The following is a 14644-nucleotide window of genomic DNA, read 5'->3' as shown; positions in this document are numbered from 1 at the left end:
CTCAGCTACAGCCCCACTGGCCTCTGCGCTGTCCCCTGACTATGATAGGTAGGTCCTGCCTCACAGCCTTTGCAGGGTTGCCCCTCCTGCCTGAAACACTGTCCCCCCAGGTATCTGCATGGATCACCTCTTACCTCCTCGAAGCCTTTCTCAAATGCCACCTTCTCAAGGAGGCGTCCTGGCACCACTCAGTAATACAGCGCCCAGCCATCATGCCCCCTCCCGCACTCCTGGTACACTCCCCACCACTTTATTCCTTCTATTTACCAAGGGGCACTTATCACCTTCTACCACTCTGCTTAATTTACTCAATCATTATGTTCCTTCTTTATTGTCGATGTCCTTCTGTCAATAATAGCCTCAAGCTCCACAAAGCAGGCAGCTTTGTTTTGCTCCCTGATCTGTGCCAAGTACTTTAAAAAGAATCTGGCATATAGTAGGTGCTCAATAAACTTTTAATGACTTTTTCTATCCCCAAGCAAATAGGCAAATTATAGTATAGCCTTCATTTTTAGTCTTTCTTGCCTCTGTTCATCAGATAAATGAATTTCACCTTTTTGCTGTGAAATTCCATATATTGGTAGGCAGTGAAGAGTCTCCCAATGTTTGCCAGCTTGGGATAGCCTATATATTTGGACCTGATCTTCACGGTGTAATTAGACTATATTCTATAGCCACAATGTGTTCTGCAGCAGTAAAATAAACTGATTGCAAAAGTTCATCATTTTTATGTCACACAGTTTACCTGCTCCGAGTCTATGTAATCTGGAAAGCTTCTGTACGATCTATGATATATCCCCAAAAGCAAAAGTTCCTATTGGCATTTACCACCTGTTTATTGTTGGGCGAAAATAAAAAGTTGTGTCCTGGGAAAGCGGACATGCTGTAACTCAGCCTCTTTATGGAGGACTTTTTACTTCGCACTCTGGATTTATTTATTATATATCCCATATATCTGCTTTTTACTTTTTCTGCCTCATTGCCTTAGCCTTTCTGATGGTCATGACATTGTCACCCACCACTTGGTCTACATACTCTCTGCTCCCACTCAGTCTCTTCCTCCCCACACTGTCCCCACCCACCTCCTCCCATCCCCAAGCTGCTCCTTTTTTCCCGCCTCAGGCAGCTCCTTTGTAACCAGCAATTGTATAAGATGGAAAACTGAGCAAAGTGACAAAGTACATAATGAAAATATATTAAATTTGAGTGTGTGGTTAAATGGAGCATTTCTGAAAATAAAGCATCATTCTCTGAAAGAAATAATAATAATTTAGGATGCAATTTAACTGCTACATAAATGCCCACATAAAATGGATATCCAAATACACCCTGCTGTTGTCTGTCAAGGATAAGAGATTTCAAGGGCAGTTCTTCCCAATGGAGGTTAGTAATTGAGCCATATGGTTTACAGATTATGGGATCCAGTGTTAGAAGTCTCTGAAAAAATGATTTCAGCTTAATAAGGAGCAATCGAGCAGTAAGGTACTTGCAAGTCCATTGTCCACAAAGGACAGCTTATGTGAAAGAACCAAACTTAAAACCTATGACTAGTCTTCTTGGACTTCCCTGTGGTGCAGTGGTTAAGAATTCGCCTGCCAATGCCGCAGACACGAGTTTGAGCCCTGGTCTGGGAAGATCCCACATGCCACGGAGCAACTAAGCCCATACGCCACAACTACTGAGCCCACATGCTGCAACTACTGAAGCCTGCATGCCTGGAGCCCCTGTTCCTCAATAAGAGAAGCCACCGCACTGAGAAGCCCATGTACCGCAACAAAGAGTAGCCCCCGCTCACCACAACTAGAGAAAGCCCGCACACAGCAACGAAGACCCAACACAGCCAAAAATAAATAAATAAATAATTTTAAAAAAGCCCTATGACTAGTCTTCTCATCCACAGTGATCAGGTGCTCCGTGCAAAGTATTCGAAAGGTATGAGAAACCAAAAGTCCTATGAGGGGACTTCTGGAGTTTTCAGGTGCCCTCAACTAAAATTGTTAGATGAAATTCAGTAAATGTTTCTTTTAAAGTTTCAAAAAGATTTCCTAATCTTGTGGCTACAGGTGTGGTAGAGATGGGGAGAGGGAGGAGGAAGAGGTGGAAGGGAAAAAGAGAAAGGAGGCTGTAGAAGTCTCTAGAGCCGACTGCCAAGGGTCCAGTAGCAGCACTGATTGGCTGCGAGGCCGGGAGAAGCTCCCTTACAGACCGAGCCTCTTGTTCTAAGCCGTGTTTGTATATTAAGCAGGGTCACTGAATGCTGTTGTTCTAACCATTTGGTGACCCTACTTAATATACAAATACAGCTTAGAACAAAGCATGGCATGCAGTGGGTTGTCTATAAATGTTAGCTACTGATATAATAATTGACATTTTTAAAGCCGCACTTTAGCTTTCCTTCTAGAAATATAATAGTAGGGTATTTATATATGCAAGGAGTTATTAAGTCAGGGTGAGGGCAGGGGGTTGAATGAAGTCATTTGTAAAGCTGCCATGGTAGAGGATGTGGGTGCCACCCAGACACAACCCCTGGCATGCACTTCACCTCTAGGAAGAGGCCAGAAGCCCAAACCACATGGCAAATGGAACACAGCCCAGCCTTGGTAAGAGGCCTGGTGGGGGCTGAGGAGAGTGTAACCAGTGAGCTTGGAGGCTTCACTGCAAACATGGAGTCCTCAGTCAAGTGCACAGACCAAACGTGCACAAAGTCAGAAGCAGGAAAAGGGAAGAAGTAGGATACGTGAGTCAAGAAGGTCTAAGAACCCCAGAACCCAGTGGCAGTTCAGGGCACACCAGCATGCCTGCTGTGGGAAGAGAGAACCCCACCCAGAGAGCTAGGAAGACAGGTTGGGGCACAAACTCTCTGCAAGTGTCTGTGGGTGCAGACCCAGAAAATACATGGATATTTCATTGGCCAAAGAGAAAGAGAGATAGGCCCTTGGGGTTTCACTCACCTTCAAGCCTGACTCTCATTGGCCCAAATGGTGACAGGGTGGGCCTGCAATCAACTTTCATTATTAAAGGCAGCTGGAGCAGTTTGCAAATAGCCAAAGACAAAGTTGCCAAAGACTAATTACACTATCATTTACATTTACATTTGAAAGACTTTTTAAAATTTAAGACTTGACCTTGATGGGAAATTTTGATCGGGACGGTATTAAAATTAACCAGGCTATTGAGTATGGAATCAACATTCAAACTTCTGTAATACAAAATTACACTTACCTTTGGTTACAATCAGTTTTTAAGATTTGCTTAAGCCAATGATCAGACCAGTCTAGGGGTTGACAAGCTATCTTCTGCAGGCCACTGTCAGCCTGCCACTTGTTTTTGTAAATTCGGTTTTGTTGGAACATAGGAACACCCACATGTTTACATATTATCTGTGGCTGCTTTGGGCCTACAAAGGCAGAGTTAAATAGTTGCCGCAGAAAATATGTAGCCAGCAAAGCCTAAAATACTTACCACCCAGCCCTTTATGGAAAAAAAATGTGCTGTCCTCTGAAAGAGTCAATAGAGGAATAAATGAGAGCACAACTAGACAGACTGTGTCTCTCTTCTATTAATGATTTTAAGAGTTTATTTAGTCATTTGTAGATATTTAGTGAGCATCTAGAATGGTCCATAGTGATTCCTACATCCTAGGGACAGAGCAATGGAGAAAACTGAGGGCTTACCCTCAAAAAGCTTACATTCTAGTGTGGAGAAATAGACCAAAATAAACACACCACATGGCATATGGAATTATCCCTTGAAGACAATGTTAATCAGTATTGAAGGCGAAGAGGGGCTAGAGGTATGCTATTTTCAGCAGGATGGTGGGAGAAGACTTTGGTAATGTGACATTTGAGCAGAGATCACCACCCCTCAAAATTAAGGAAGTAAGACTTGCTTTCAGGTAAGAGTATTTCTGAAAGATGTAACAAGGATGAACAAAGAAATGAGAGTTAAAAAGAGAGATGAAGTCATGCTCAGTCTCTTGGAGGGAAAGTAAGAAAGTCCGTGGACTGTAGCAGGTGAGCGATGGAGAAGAAGATGCATTCAGCGAGATGACAGGTGCCAGATCTGATAAAGAACTTGGATTTCACTCTGTGAAATTGGAGGCCATTGAACGTTTACCCCAAAGGGAGTGAAATCATCTGACTCGTGTTTAGGAGCAATCACTCTAGTTGTGGTAGGGAACTCAGGAGGCAAACACAGAAGCAGCTAAAGGCTTTATTAGTCAGCCTCCACTAGGTTGCGCTGCAAAAACTAGAAACTCCAGAATCTCAGTGGTTTAGAACCACACAGGTCTATTTCTTGCTCAGGTTAGATGTTGGCTGTTGCTGCGATCAATATGGACTGCAATCATGTGGAAAGAACAGCCCCACTCCGTGATATCACCAGGCTCACGGCAGCCGGGAAGGAAAAATGGCAGAACCTGAGATGGCTCTTGAAGGCTTTGCTCGACAGCATCCTGTGTCATTTTCATACACATTTCAGCAACCAGAACAAGACACAGGGCCATGCCTGTGGTCAACAGATCTCACAGGAAGGGGAGTGAATACGTGAGGAAGACAACAAAATCCATCCCAGCAGTTATCGCAGGGGTTTTCGGATCAGGATGGTTAGAGGTGGAGGTGCTGATATGTGGTTATATTCTGAATATATTTTGGACAGGATTACGGATGAATTGAAAGATGTGACAGGAAGAGGAATCAGGAATTGTTCTCGTTGTTTTGCCTGTAGCCAATAAAACAGGGCCAAAGTTAAGAAATAAACAAAATCTAGCCCCCTTTCTCCTGTACTTACTACCCACTTTCTTTATGATATCTATTTGTGATTCTTTTTTTCAAATTGAAGTATAGTCAATTTACAATTTTGTGCCAATCTCTGCTGTACAGCAAAGTGACTTGGTTTTACACATATATACATTCTTTTCTTAAATATTCTTTTTCATTATGGTTTATCCCAGGAGATTGGATATAGTTTCTTGTGCTCTACAGTAGGACCTTGTCATTTATCCATTCTATATATAATAGTTTGCATCTACCAAATTCTCAGTCCATCCCTCTCCATCCCTCTCCCCTCTCCCCCTTGGCAACCACAAGTCTGATCTCTATGTCTGTGAGTCTGTTTCTATTTTGTAGATAGGTTCATTTGTGCCATATTTTAGATTCCACTTATAAGTGATATCATATGGTATTTGTCTTTCTCTGTCTGACTCACTTCACTTAGAATGATAATGTCTAGTTGCATCCATGTTGCTGCAAATGGCATTATTTTGTTTTTTTCTATGGCTGAGTACTATTCCATTGTGTATATGTACCACATCTTCTTTATACATTCATCTTTTGATGGACATTTAGGTTGTTTCCATGTTTTGGTTATAGTGAATAGTGCTGTGCAGTTCTTTTGAGGGCTTTGATCTTAGCTGGTTAAGGTCATTAGCTGCATGGGCATTACTGAAATGGTTAAGAGAATAAACTCAAATCAGACAAACTTTCCTGGGGTTTCTTGGACTCTCCTCTCTGTGACCTTGGGCAAATTGGTTAATATCTCTGAGTTTCCATTTTATAATCTGTGAGACGATGGATAATATTTTTCTTTAGGGAATGTCTATAGCGTGAGATAAGATCTGTGTCTGGAACGTAATTGCTCATTAATGGCAGCTCTTGTTTGTATCAGTTGGGTTTAGGGTGAATGGGGAGGGAGGCACCAGCAAGGAGCTTTGAGAATATCTGCTTTGAGAATATCTGCCCATCAAGAGCTGTGTCCTTCACCTCCCCCCACTGCATCCTCACAACGGGCTTGTGGAATGAGGTTTATTACTCCCACTTCACAGTCCAGCAAGCCAAAGGCACAGAGGCATTAAGTGATTTTTCTCAAGGTCACACAGCTTGTAAAGCTAAGAAGAAGGATTCAAACACAAGCCTGTTAGAATCCAAAGCCTGTAGTCAAATAAATCAAATAAAGAGTTTAAAATCTGGGCGTTGCTTGCTATTTATAGTGTGCTTATTTCAGATGGTATCAACTATCATAATGTATGAATGGCAATCTGTGAATTCACTTTTAAGAAACAGTGAGTGATTCTTTTGCTCCATGCAGGCAAATCCTTCCTAGAGAATATATGCAAATGTAGTACAGAATTAGAAAGCCTTATTTATACCCTGGGGCAGAGGAAATAGCTTTCTGGCATGGATAGAAAGCAAGCTATGAATTGCTTAAGGAAGGTAGAGAAGATAATAGAAAAGGCTCAGGCATAAGGAATCAGAGTGAAAATTCCTGCTTGAAAGGAGAAGATGTAAAGAATAAATGCAGTTTAAAAAAAAAAAGGAGGTAAAACCTCAGTAGTATTAACAGTGATATAGTTAAAAAATAAATGAAATCATTCTTTAATACCAGTTCAATATGAAAAACATTTTGAAAAAACAATGCCCAAAGCTGGTGAATATGCATTGAAATCTGGTCCTTCATATATTACTCTAGGCAATCTAAGATGAAAAGTAATTTGGAAAAACACAGGAGACTATAAAACTATTCCTATTCTTTAATTTAATAATTCCCCTTCTGAGAATTCATTCCCTGAAAATAATTCAAAATGTTAGGGGAAAAAAATGAAGAGGTTCTTTGGAGAATTATTTGAACAATAGCTCTTAAAATATGTCTGTCCGACAATTGGATAATGGTTAAATCAATTATGCTACTGCCACTCCCTAGAATTTTATACAGATATTAAAGCTATGACCTATACATTTTTTTAAAAAATACAAATTTAGGAACAAAGTACTGACACATGTTACAGCACACATGAACCCTGAAAGCAGGGTCCGTGAAAGATGCCAGACGTAAAAGGCCACATATTGTATGATTCCATTTACTTGAAATGTTAGGAGTAGGCAAATCTGTGGAGACAGAAAGTAGATTAGTGGTTGCCTAGGTCTGAGTGTGTGGGGCGGGGTTGGGGAAATGGGGAATGACCGATAATGGGGATATGGCTTTTTGGGGGGTGATAAAAATGTCTTAGCTTAGATTGGGGTGATGCTTGCACAACCCTGTGGCTATTAAAAACCGTTTAGCTGTACACTTTCAATGGGTGAATTGTATCTCATAATAATGTTAACAAGTACAAACAGAGTATTTACTGTAATTAAAGCTGTTATACAAATACAGGCAAAACAAACTAGAAATAAATATAACCAAATGCCAGCAGTGTTTTGATTCGAAGGGTGAATTTATGGGTGAAAAATTTTGCCTTCTCTTGTCCAAAATTTTTATAATATGATTCGATTTCTTTCATTATTAAAAAAAAAAAGTAGATATAATTACCAAAGAGGAGAGGCATTCATCTTCACAGTTGTGGCTCCCCCTGCACCCAAATCCAGTTTTCTTCCTTTTCTCTTGCAAAGTCAAGAGTAAGAAAACTTACAGGCCAGCAGCCTGCAACCCCCCTCTAGCCATTTTAGGCCATTTGATACAATTCTGTGAATGAAAAAGACAATGGTATTAAAGGGTATAACCCACAAGAAAAAAACATACACATTAAAATTCTGGCTTATTGAATATACATGTTCTCATTTTTAGGAAGTGATAGAAGCCATTGCTGAGTGTGCGTTTAAGACGTCACCTTTTCCAATTCTGCTTTCATTTGAGAATCACGTGGATTCGTAAGTATTCAACACAATCAACAGGGGCGTCTTTTCCCCACATGGGGCATGTTCAGTCATTGTTCGTCAGATTTCAGATTATTTGACATTATTAATGGTGTCCCTCAATTATGCTGTATATTAAGTGGTATGTTTTCATCTGTACATGATGGAATTCATCCATTGAAATCTCATTAACATTAGAATGACCCATTGACTTGTGGAATCTATTTTCATGCCATGGTAGGATCTTAAAGATTCCACTTTTTACAATGCAGTGAAACCCATTTCCTTATATGACACACTTCGCTATTTCAGGGAGCCACTTTTATAATCCTCCTTCATTAGCTCCTTCTATTGTGTGCAAATTTATAGGCAGTTTTGCCACCCTAAAGTGGCCAGTTCTGTACATGCTGCAGCTGGTGGAGGGAGAGTTAAATAAATTAATTCTACTTTGCCACTTTGCACTTACACAGAACTCAGATCACCAAACTCTCCCTCCTTCCTGTCTTCAGTGGTTTCCCCTGTTTGTTAATATTTGTAAATATTTTCCTATTTCAAAATAGCCTGTGCTTTCTGCTGAGCTACACAAAGAATAAGTAATTTTAAGTTAATGCTTATATTCGTTTTAAGACAAAGGATCAGAGTAAGACACGTTTACATCAGATACGTGGATATGAGTTTATCATATAGTGATTCAATTTAAGGAGACTCATGAAAGATTCTTATCTATATTGAATCAAAATTCAAGAAGCTGAAATCCTAGTCCCTGGAATTAATGTCTGAAGACTACGTAGTAGTGACCATCACTGCTCAAAAGAGCCTTTGAGAAGCCCTCTGTTTCATTCAACCACCTAAGCCAGTTTTCTCAACTTAAAGCCTGCAACACTTCTCCTAAATTGGCTCACAGGTTGCTTAGATCCCTTTTTATCCTCCTTTCTATCAAAAATCTTTCCCAGGTCACTGATTGCCATTATCCAACTAATTTGCCACACAGGCTTCAATTCACTAATTCTTAAAGAATTCACTAGACCTTAAAGAACTAGTTAGGTAGTGACCAAATTTCAGCTTGAGGAGTTTCAAGGTAGTTTGATGTGATCATTTGTTAATGTATATGTAGAGAGAGACTTTATTTTTAAGTAACCGAATTATAATTATCTGTATTTCTAGTTTGCCCTCAGGAAATGCATACTACATGTACCAGCTCATGACTGTTTCATTAGGAAACAATCAGCAGTGAATAACGTCATCACTGGCACACAGTTCTTCTAGCACTTCTGAGGCCACCTGCAGGGAAAAGAATGTATTCTGTTTCATTGCTATTTCTCTTCTAACTAAAGGGAGAACCTCTTTCATTGCCGTATTTAGTACTTCATTTGCTGTGACAGCTCTGAGATGCACGTGACTTCCTCATCTCAGCCTGTCCATTTGTAATTGGGCTCTAACAACGCCTTAGCACCTGTTTTCCAGGCACTCTAGTTCCTAGACAGGAAGTCATTTCCTTTTTGGAGAAATATCTCCAAATCCAGCCCATTTATTTTCTTCAAGAAATGCTTCTATATCAGTTAGACAAAATGAAAAACTCTGCTTCCATTCTTTTTTTTTTTTAAATAAATTTATTTATTTATTTATTGGCTGTGTTGGGTCTTCGTTGCTGCACATGGGCTTTCTCTAGTTGCAGAGAGTGGGGTCTACTCTTCATTGTGGTGTATGGGCTCCTCATTGCCATGGCTTCTCTTGTTGGGGAGCACACGCTCTAGGCACACAGGCTTCAGTAGTTGTGGCACACGGGCTCAATAGTTGTGGCTCACAGGCTCTAGAGCGTAGGCTCAATAGTTGTGGCGCACGGGCTTAGCTGCTCCGTGGCATGTGGGATCTTCCTGGAGCAGTGCTCAAACCGGTGTCCCCTGCATTGGCAGGTGGATTCTTAACCACTGCGCCACCAGAGAAGCCCCTCTGCTTCCATTCTTAATAGTCATACCGGCTACATTGGACTCTGCCACGTGGCCAGAGAGGCAGCAACAGCTGCCACCACAGCAAACATAATCACAGCTAACATTTAGTGACTATATAGTATGTGCTGAGCAACATCCCACGCATAAGCTCATGTAACCCTCACCACAAAGCCAGGCACTCCTAAGAATAAATATTATTATTATTATTATTATCCCTATTTTACAAATGATGAAACTGAATCCCAAAGAGGGCGAGTAACTTGCCCGAGGCCATGCAACTAAAATGTGATGGATCAGGGATTGAGAGCTGGCTCCTGTGGGTTTAAAACTCACCTGTTTAACCAACACCATCCCCCACACCTAAACCAGAGCATCTCAGCCTTCCAACACCGAGTTAAGACAACCAGAGCATCCCACAAGGCAACTGCCTGCAAATGGTCACATTTTTGTGGCTCGCGACCCTCAATCGCAGCATTTTTTTTTCAGTCTTCAACCCCAATCATGCAGAGAGCCAAACTGAGCACGAAAATGAAATCCACATTGGACACAAAAATCAAAAAGATCTTATCCTAATATACCCCTTTCTGGTTTAAAAGTGAGATATTTAGCTGTTAAAGGTTCATTAGTAATGCATGAATAACCAAAGAAAACAGGAAAACAACCTTCCCAGGATGCCCTGATATTGATCCCAAACCATTGAGATAATGGAATGACAGTGAAATACCGAGATACTGAATTCTATTGGGGGAGGAAGTTTTTTGCTCCCCACTTCCATTGTCCTTGAGCCTCACATGGATGTCAGCCTCATTCAGCTACAGTTCTTTCCCGGAGGACTATCACACATACGAAGAAAACCTACAAGCTTTCCCTTTGCTGGTAAAACCCTGTGCTTGACCTGTGGGCCATCCCACCTCATTGCTGAGTGAACCAGTGGCAGACACCATTCAGCAGGTACAGCTCTCTTCCCCGCTGAACTAGATACACCCTCAGCATCCTACTCAGCACAGTGACACAGGGGCACACCCCCCCCTCAAAAAAAATCTGAAACCTAAGTGCCACCTCTAGCAACAGTTCTTTTTTTCCTCCTTTGTGCTGCGTATACAAAATACCAGATTCAGAACCCTGGTCCCAGCTCACCTGAGCCACACTCCAAAACAAGCTCACACTGGAGAAAAAGGAAGAAATCCACTGAAGTTTCCTGTTTTCTCTCCAAATATTTGAAACTACCTATTCATGGACAACAAAGAGAAATCCGCCATGAGCTGCTGGCCACTTACCCTCTCCACCGGTCACATCAGAATCCCATAAAATGTAGATTCCTGAGCTGCACCCCACACCTGGATTTGAATTTCTAGAAATGAGACTTTGAAAGCTTTTTTTACAAAGTCCCGGTTAACCGATGGCCACCTAAGTTGTGAACTAGCATTTTCACTAAGGGAATTCTCCACTGAATTCAAGTGAAGTGACTACTGATTGGCTCAGCCACAGAGAGAGTGAGATTTTGGACAAATTTCTTAACAGCCATGAGTTGTGGATCTATAGAGGAGGAGGTTGGTTTAGTTCAACCTGGAGGATGTGGGCATATTCCTTGGTCAGAAAACTGACCACTTTGCCAGGTGTTTGATTGTGTCCAGATGAGTCTGCTGTGGCCTGAAGCTCAGGATGTATTTGTGACTATGGCCCTCTTGCTTCATCTCCGTGGTAGTTGAGGCCCCAAGTGCTGCAGGATGTTTTTCGCTCTCTTGTGGCAAATGTCTTGTTTCTGCAGTTCTGACCCACAATTAAAGTTGCTTTGTTTGCCTCTGACTTTTTCTGTCCAGTTTGCTTTCTTTTCCAATGCAGTTCCCTGTCAGGCGGGCATGTGTGTGTGTGTGTGGGGGGGACCCAAAGAGCCTCACTATCAAATAGCGCATTTTCCTTTCTCCTTGGACACCTGCCTCTTGTTCTCTCCATCTTGGTTGATGTTGAACGGGTTTTTAGAAGTCTATGTCAGACTTAGATCCTCGCTCTTCAAAGTGACGTTGCTCGATCGACCCGCAGCGTCTGTGTGGCTGGGAGCTTGTTAGAAATGCAGAGTCTCGGGCCCCACCCAAGACGCTGCCTTGGAATCTTCATTTTCTTAAGACCCCAGGTGATTTGGTGAAGTGTTAGAACACAGCTGAAAACACTGTGGTCCATTAACCACCTGCCTCAGAGTTACCTGCAGGCTTGTTACAAATGCGGGTTCCAGGGCTCTGCTCCCGGCTCAGTGAATCAGGGGACTGGGGACAGGGCCCTGCCACCTGCAGCGTTAATAGCCCAGGTGATTCTTCAGTGGTGACTTAGTTCATCCCTCGCAGTGGTCCTCAAACTTGAGTGGACATGGGAACCCTCCTGAGCCCTGCTTCCCCAGAGATTCCAACTCAGAATGTGCCTGCCTTCCCAGGAGGCCTAGAAACTGCATTCCCAACCAGCTCCAGGCCCTGTTGGTGCTGCTGATCTTTGGACCATGCTTGGAATAGCAAAGCTCTACTTCATAGCATCACTCCATGAAAGTGAAGTGGGAGGGTTGGACAGTTTCTTTTGTGCAGCCTGGAAAGTGTAGGACCAGCACAAGCGGACTTGTCTCCGCTATAGCCGCAGAGCCCACTGGCTTGTGGAGCCCTGGGCCAGCTTGTCTTTTGAGCAAGGGTGTCTGAACTGTGGATGCCCAGGGCTGTTCGGCCAAATCAGCCACTTTTCTGCTTGTTCCCCAACTATTACACGTTACTGCTAAGCAACCACCCCCTATGCTTTTCAGAATAAGTTCTCCAACTGGCAGTTTTTCCTCCCTTGGCGACACTGCTGGGGAAAGCTGCAGGAAACTCCAAGAGCTGCGTGAGCTGCACGGTAAAATCTCCTACAGGTCAAAAAAGGTGTGATGAGAATTTGGGAGGTTGTCACGTAGGGCTTTGCAAATTCTGTGAATCTCTCCTGTGCCTCCCCTTACAGTTCTAAGAAAGCAGTGACCTTGGGCTCATATCTGAAGCCCAGAGAACTCATTGACCCCTAAAATATATGCTCTTTAAAAAGGGGATGTAAAGAGCTCTTCTCCACGTGGACCATCGCAATGTGATCTGAACCCCCAAAGCACCCTCCTTCCCGGGAAAAACGGTCCACGATCAGGTTTACCAGTCATGACAGAAGGAATGAAAATAAGAATCACATTTTATAACCAATTTGAATCATAGTAAAGAAGGACCTCTGTCACCTATTCTTGCTACAGCCCCAGTTCTACTAAAATAAACATTGCAGCATATAGAGACAACTATTGGAAAGTGAGTCCAACAGGCTGAAGATCAAAACCACCGTCCATACAACTTGATGGAGTGGGATACCTTTATAATAATATTCAACATCCTACAGAAGGAGAATTGCTTTTTTAAAAGGTCAAGGGAAGTAGGAGTTTTGAAAGACCATAGATGTTCCCTCGTATCAACTGTGTTTACATGTGAGGGGGCTCTCGTCCGTCTGGTCTAGCTGGCGAGGCTGCCTTGTGTCACTGGGATCATCTTACATTTCAAAGGCTTTTACATCTATTACTTACTTCACTTCATCTCCTCAGCATCCTCTACCCCTTCCCAAGAACAGTTATTTTCCTCTGCATTTTATAGATCCCAAGTGGATGAGAGTCTGGTGCTCAGCTCAGTGAACCCAGCAGCTCCAGGCTTTTCCAATCAAACCAGGTTCCTACTGGCACCTCCACAGGCTGACACCACCTTTGCTTCCCTCTTGTGCACAAAAGGGCTGCAGACAGTCTTTCCCAAGGTGCCTGCTTCTCTTGTCTTTCCTCCAGGGCCCCCTCCCACATGGACCCACTTCTGCCCGTCAGCCTTTTCCATTCTGCATTTTGAGATTCTCTCACGGTCCAGCTCCCTTGCTTTCCTCTCTCCCCACACCTCCTTGTAAACACTTCTTTGCAACGCAGCTCTGTCCATTAGACAAATTTCACCCAAGAAGCCACATAGAGTCATGAATGAGTTCTGCCAAGTATCTGGCATTTGGCTTAGAATCAGGAAATTAAGCAAAAGGTACTGAGTCTCTAACTCTGGGACATTCAAGCATGCAGTGGCAAGCAGGTGACCTGCTGTCCCCTCCCTCTGTGTCCCTGCAGCTCAGCTTTGGGAAGAGCCTCCCCGTCCACCTGTGTGTGACATTCAAATCCACACAAGTCAGAATCGTAAACAGGGATTTAGAATGATAAAAGCCATCCTGAGGGGTAGGAGGAGGAAGTGACCTCTCTCAGGAACTGATGACACAGAGGCACCCTGTCCAGCCTCTGTGAATGACCCCGTGCTCACTCTCCTTCCCTCCCTTCAGCCCGAAGCAGCAGGCCAAGATGGCAGAGTACTGCCGGCTGATCTTCGGGGACGCCCTTCTCATGGAGCCGCTGGAAAAGTACCCGGTAAGCAGTTCTGATGCTCATCCCAAAGGAACACACGCCTTCTCTGTGACTGGCTTAGGGAAAGACTTCCTTACATCCTTTCCATGTGTATGTTTCTTGGTATGAGTCGACAGTGAGCCCTCTGACGAGGGAAGGCCGTCAGGGACCTCCCCTGAGAGGGGCAGACATCCATCTGTCCTCCTCCTCTGCCCACAGCCTCCTCCCTCCCTCACTGCCCTGCGTGAGCCAGTCAGGACTGCAGAATTTCCACAATCACGATCAGCCCACAGAGGGAGTCCCAGGGCACGGGCTCTGGCCACCTCCCAGGGAACCTCATCACACCCCTTTGAAAGAAATGGGTCAGCAAAATGGGACATTGAAGGTGGCACAGTGACACTCCGGCCCATCCCTGATGGCCACCCCTCACTTCCTTGCACGCGCCCAGCAGAATCCGGGCCTCCTATTGCCGTGGTAACATGCCTGCTTTGGGAAGGAAAGCCCAGAAAGGTTGTCAAGTAGCCTTTTCCTTCTTCAGCCCTTTACCTCAGTCTCCACATCCTTTCATGATTTCATACCAGTCCCCAACTGGTTGCAAGTGAAGAATAGAGGGCCAGCTTACAGGAGTTCATAGATTTCTAAAAATAACCTGTCTTGGGATTTGCATA

General features: G+C 43.4%; 1 protein-coding gene across 5 annotated transcripts in view; it reads left to right on the top strand.

Annotated features, from left to right (window-relative positions):
• The window catches only part of PLCB1 (phospholipase C beta 1), a 688164-nt gene that overhangs the window by 531142 nt on the left and 142378 nt on the right, over positions 1-14644 (top strand). For all 5 annotated transcript variants that reach the window (XM_057701470.1, XM_057701473.1, XM_057701472.1 and 2 more), the window contains 2 exons: positions 7561-7643; positions 13916-14000. In XM_057701470.1, coding sequence (XP_057557453.1) covers positions 7561-7643; positions 13916-14000 — 168 coding nt within the window. The remainder of the gene's footprint in view (positions 1-7560; positions 7644-13915; positions 14001-14644) is intronic.

Source organism: Hippopotamus amphibius, chromosome 12 (assembly GCF_030028045.1).
Source record: "Hippopotamus amphibius kiboko isolate mHipAmp2 chromosome 12, mHipAmp2.hap2, whole genome shotgun sequence".
Lineage (NCBI taxonomy): Eukaryota > Metazoa > Chordata > Mammalia > Artiodactyla > Hippopotamidae > Hippopotamus > Hippopotamus amphibius.
Note: the sequence above shows the minus strand (reverse complement) of the source record. Positions and strands in the feature narration are given on the sequence as shown.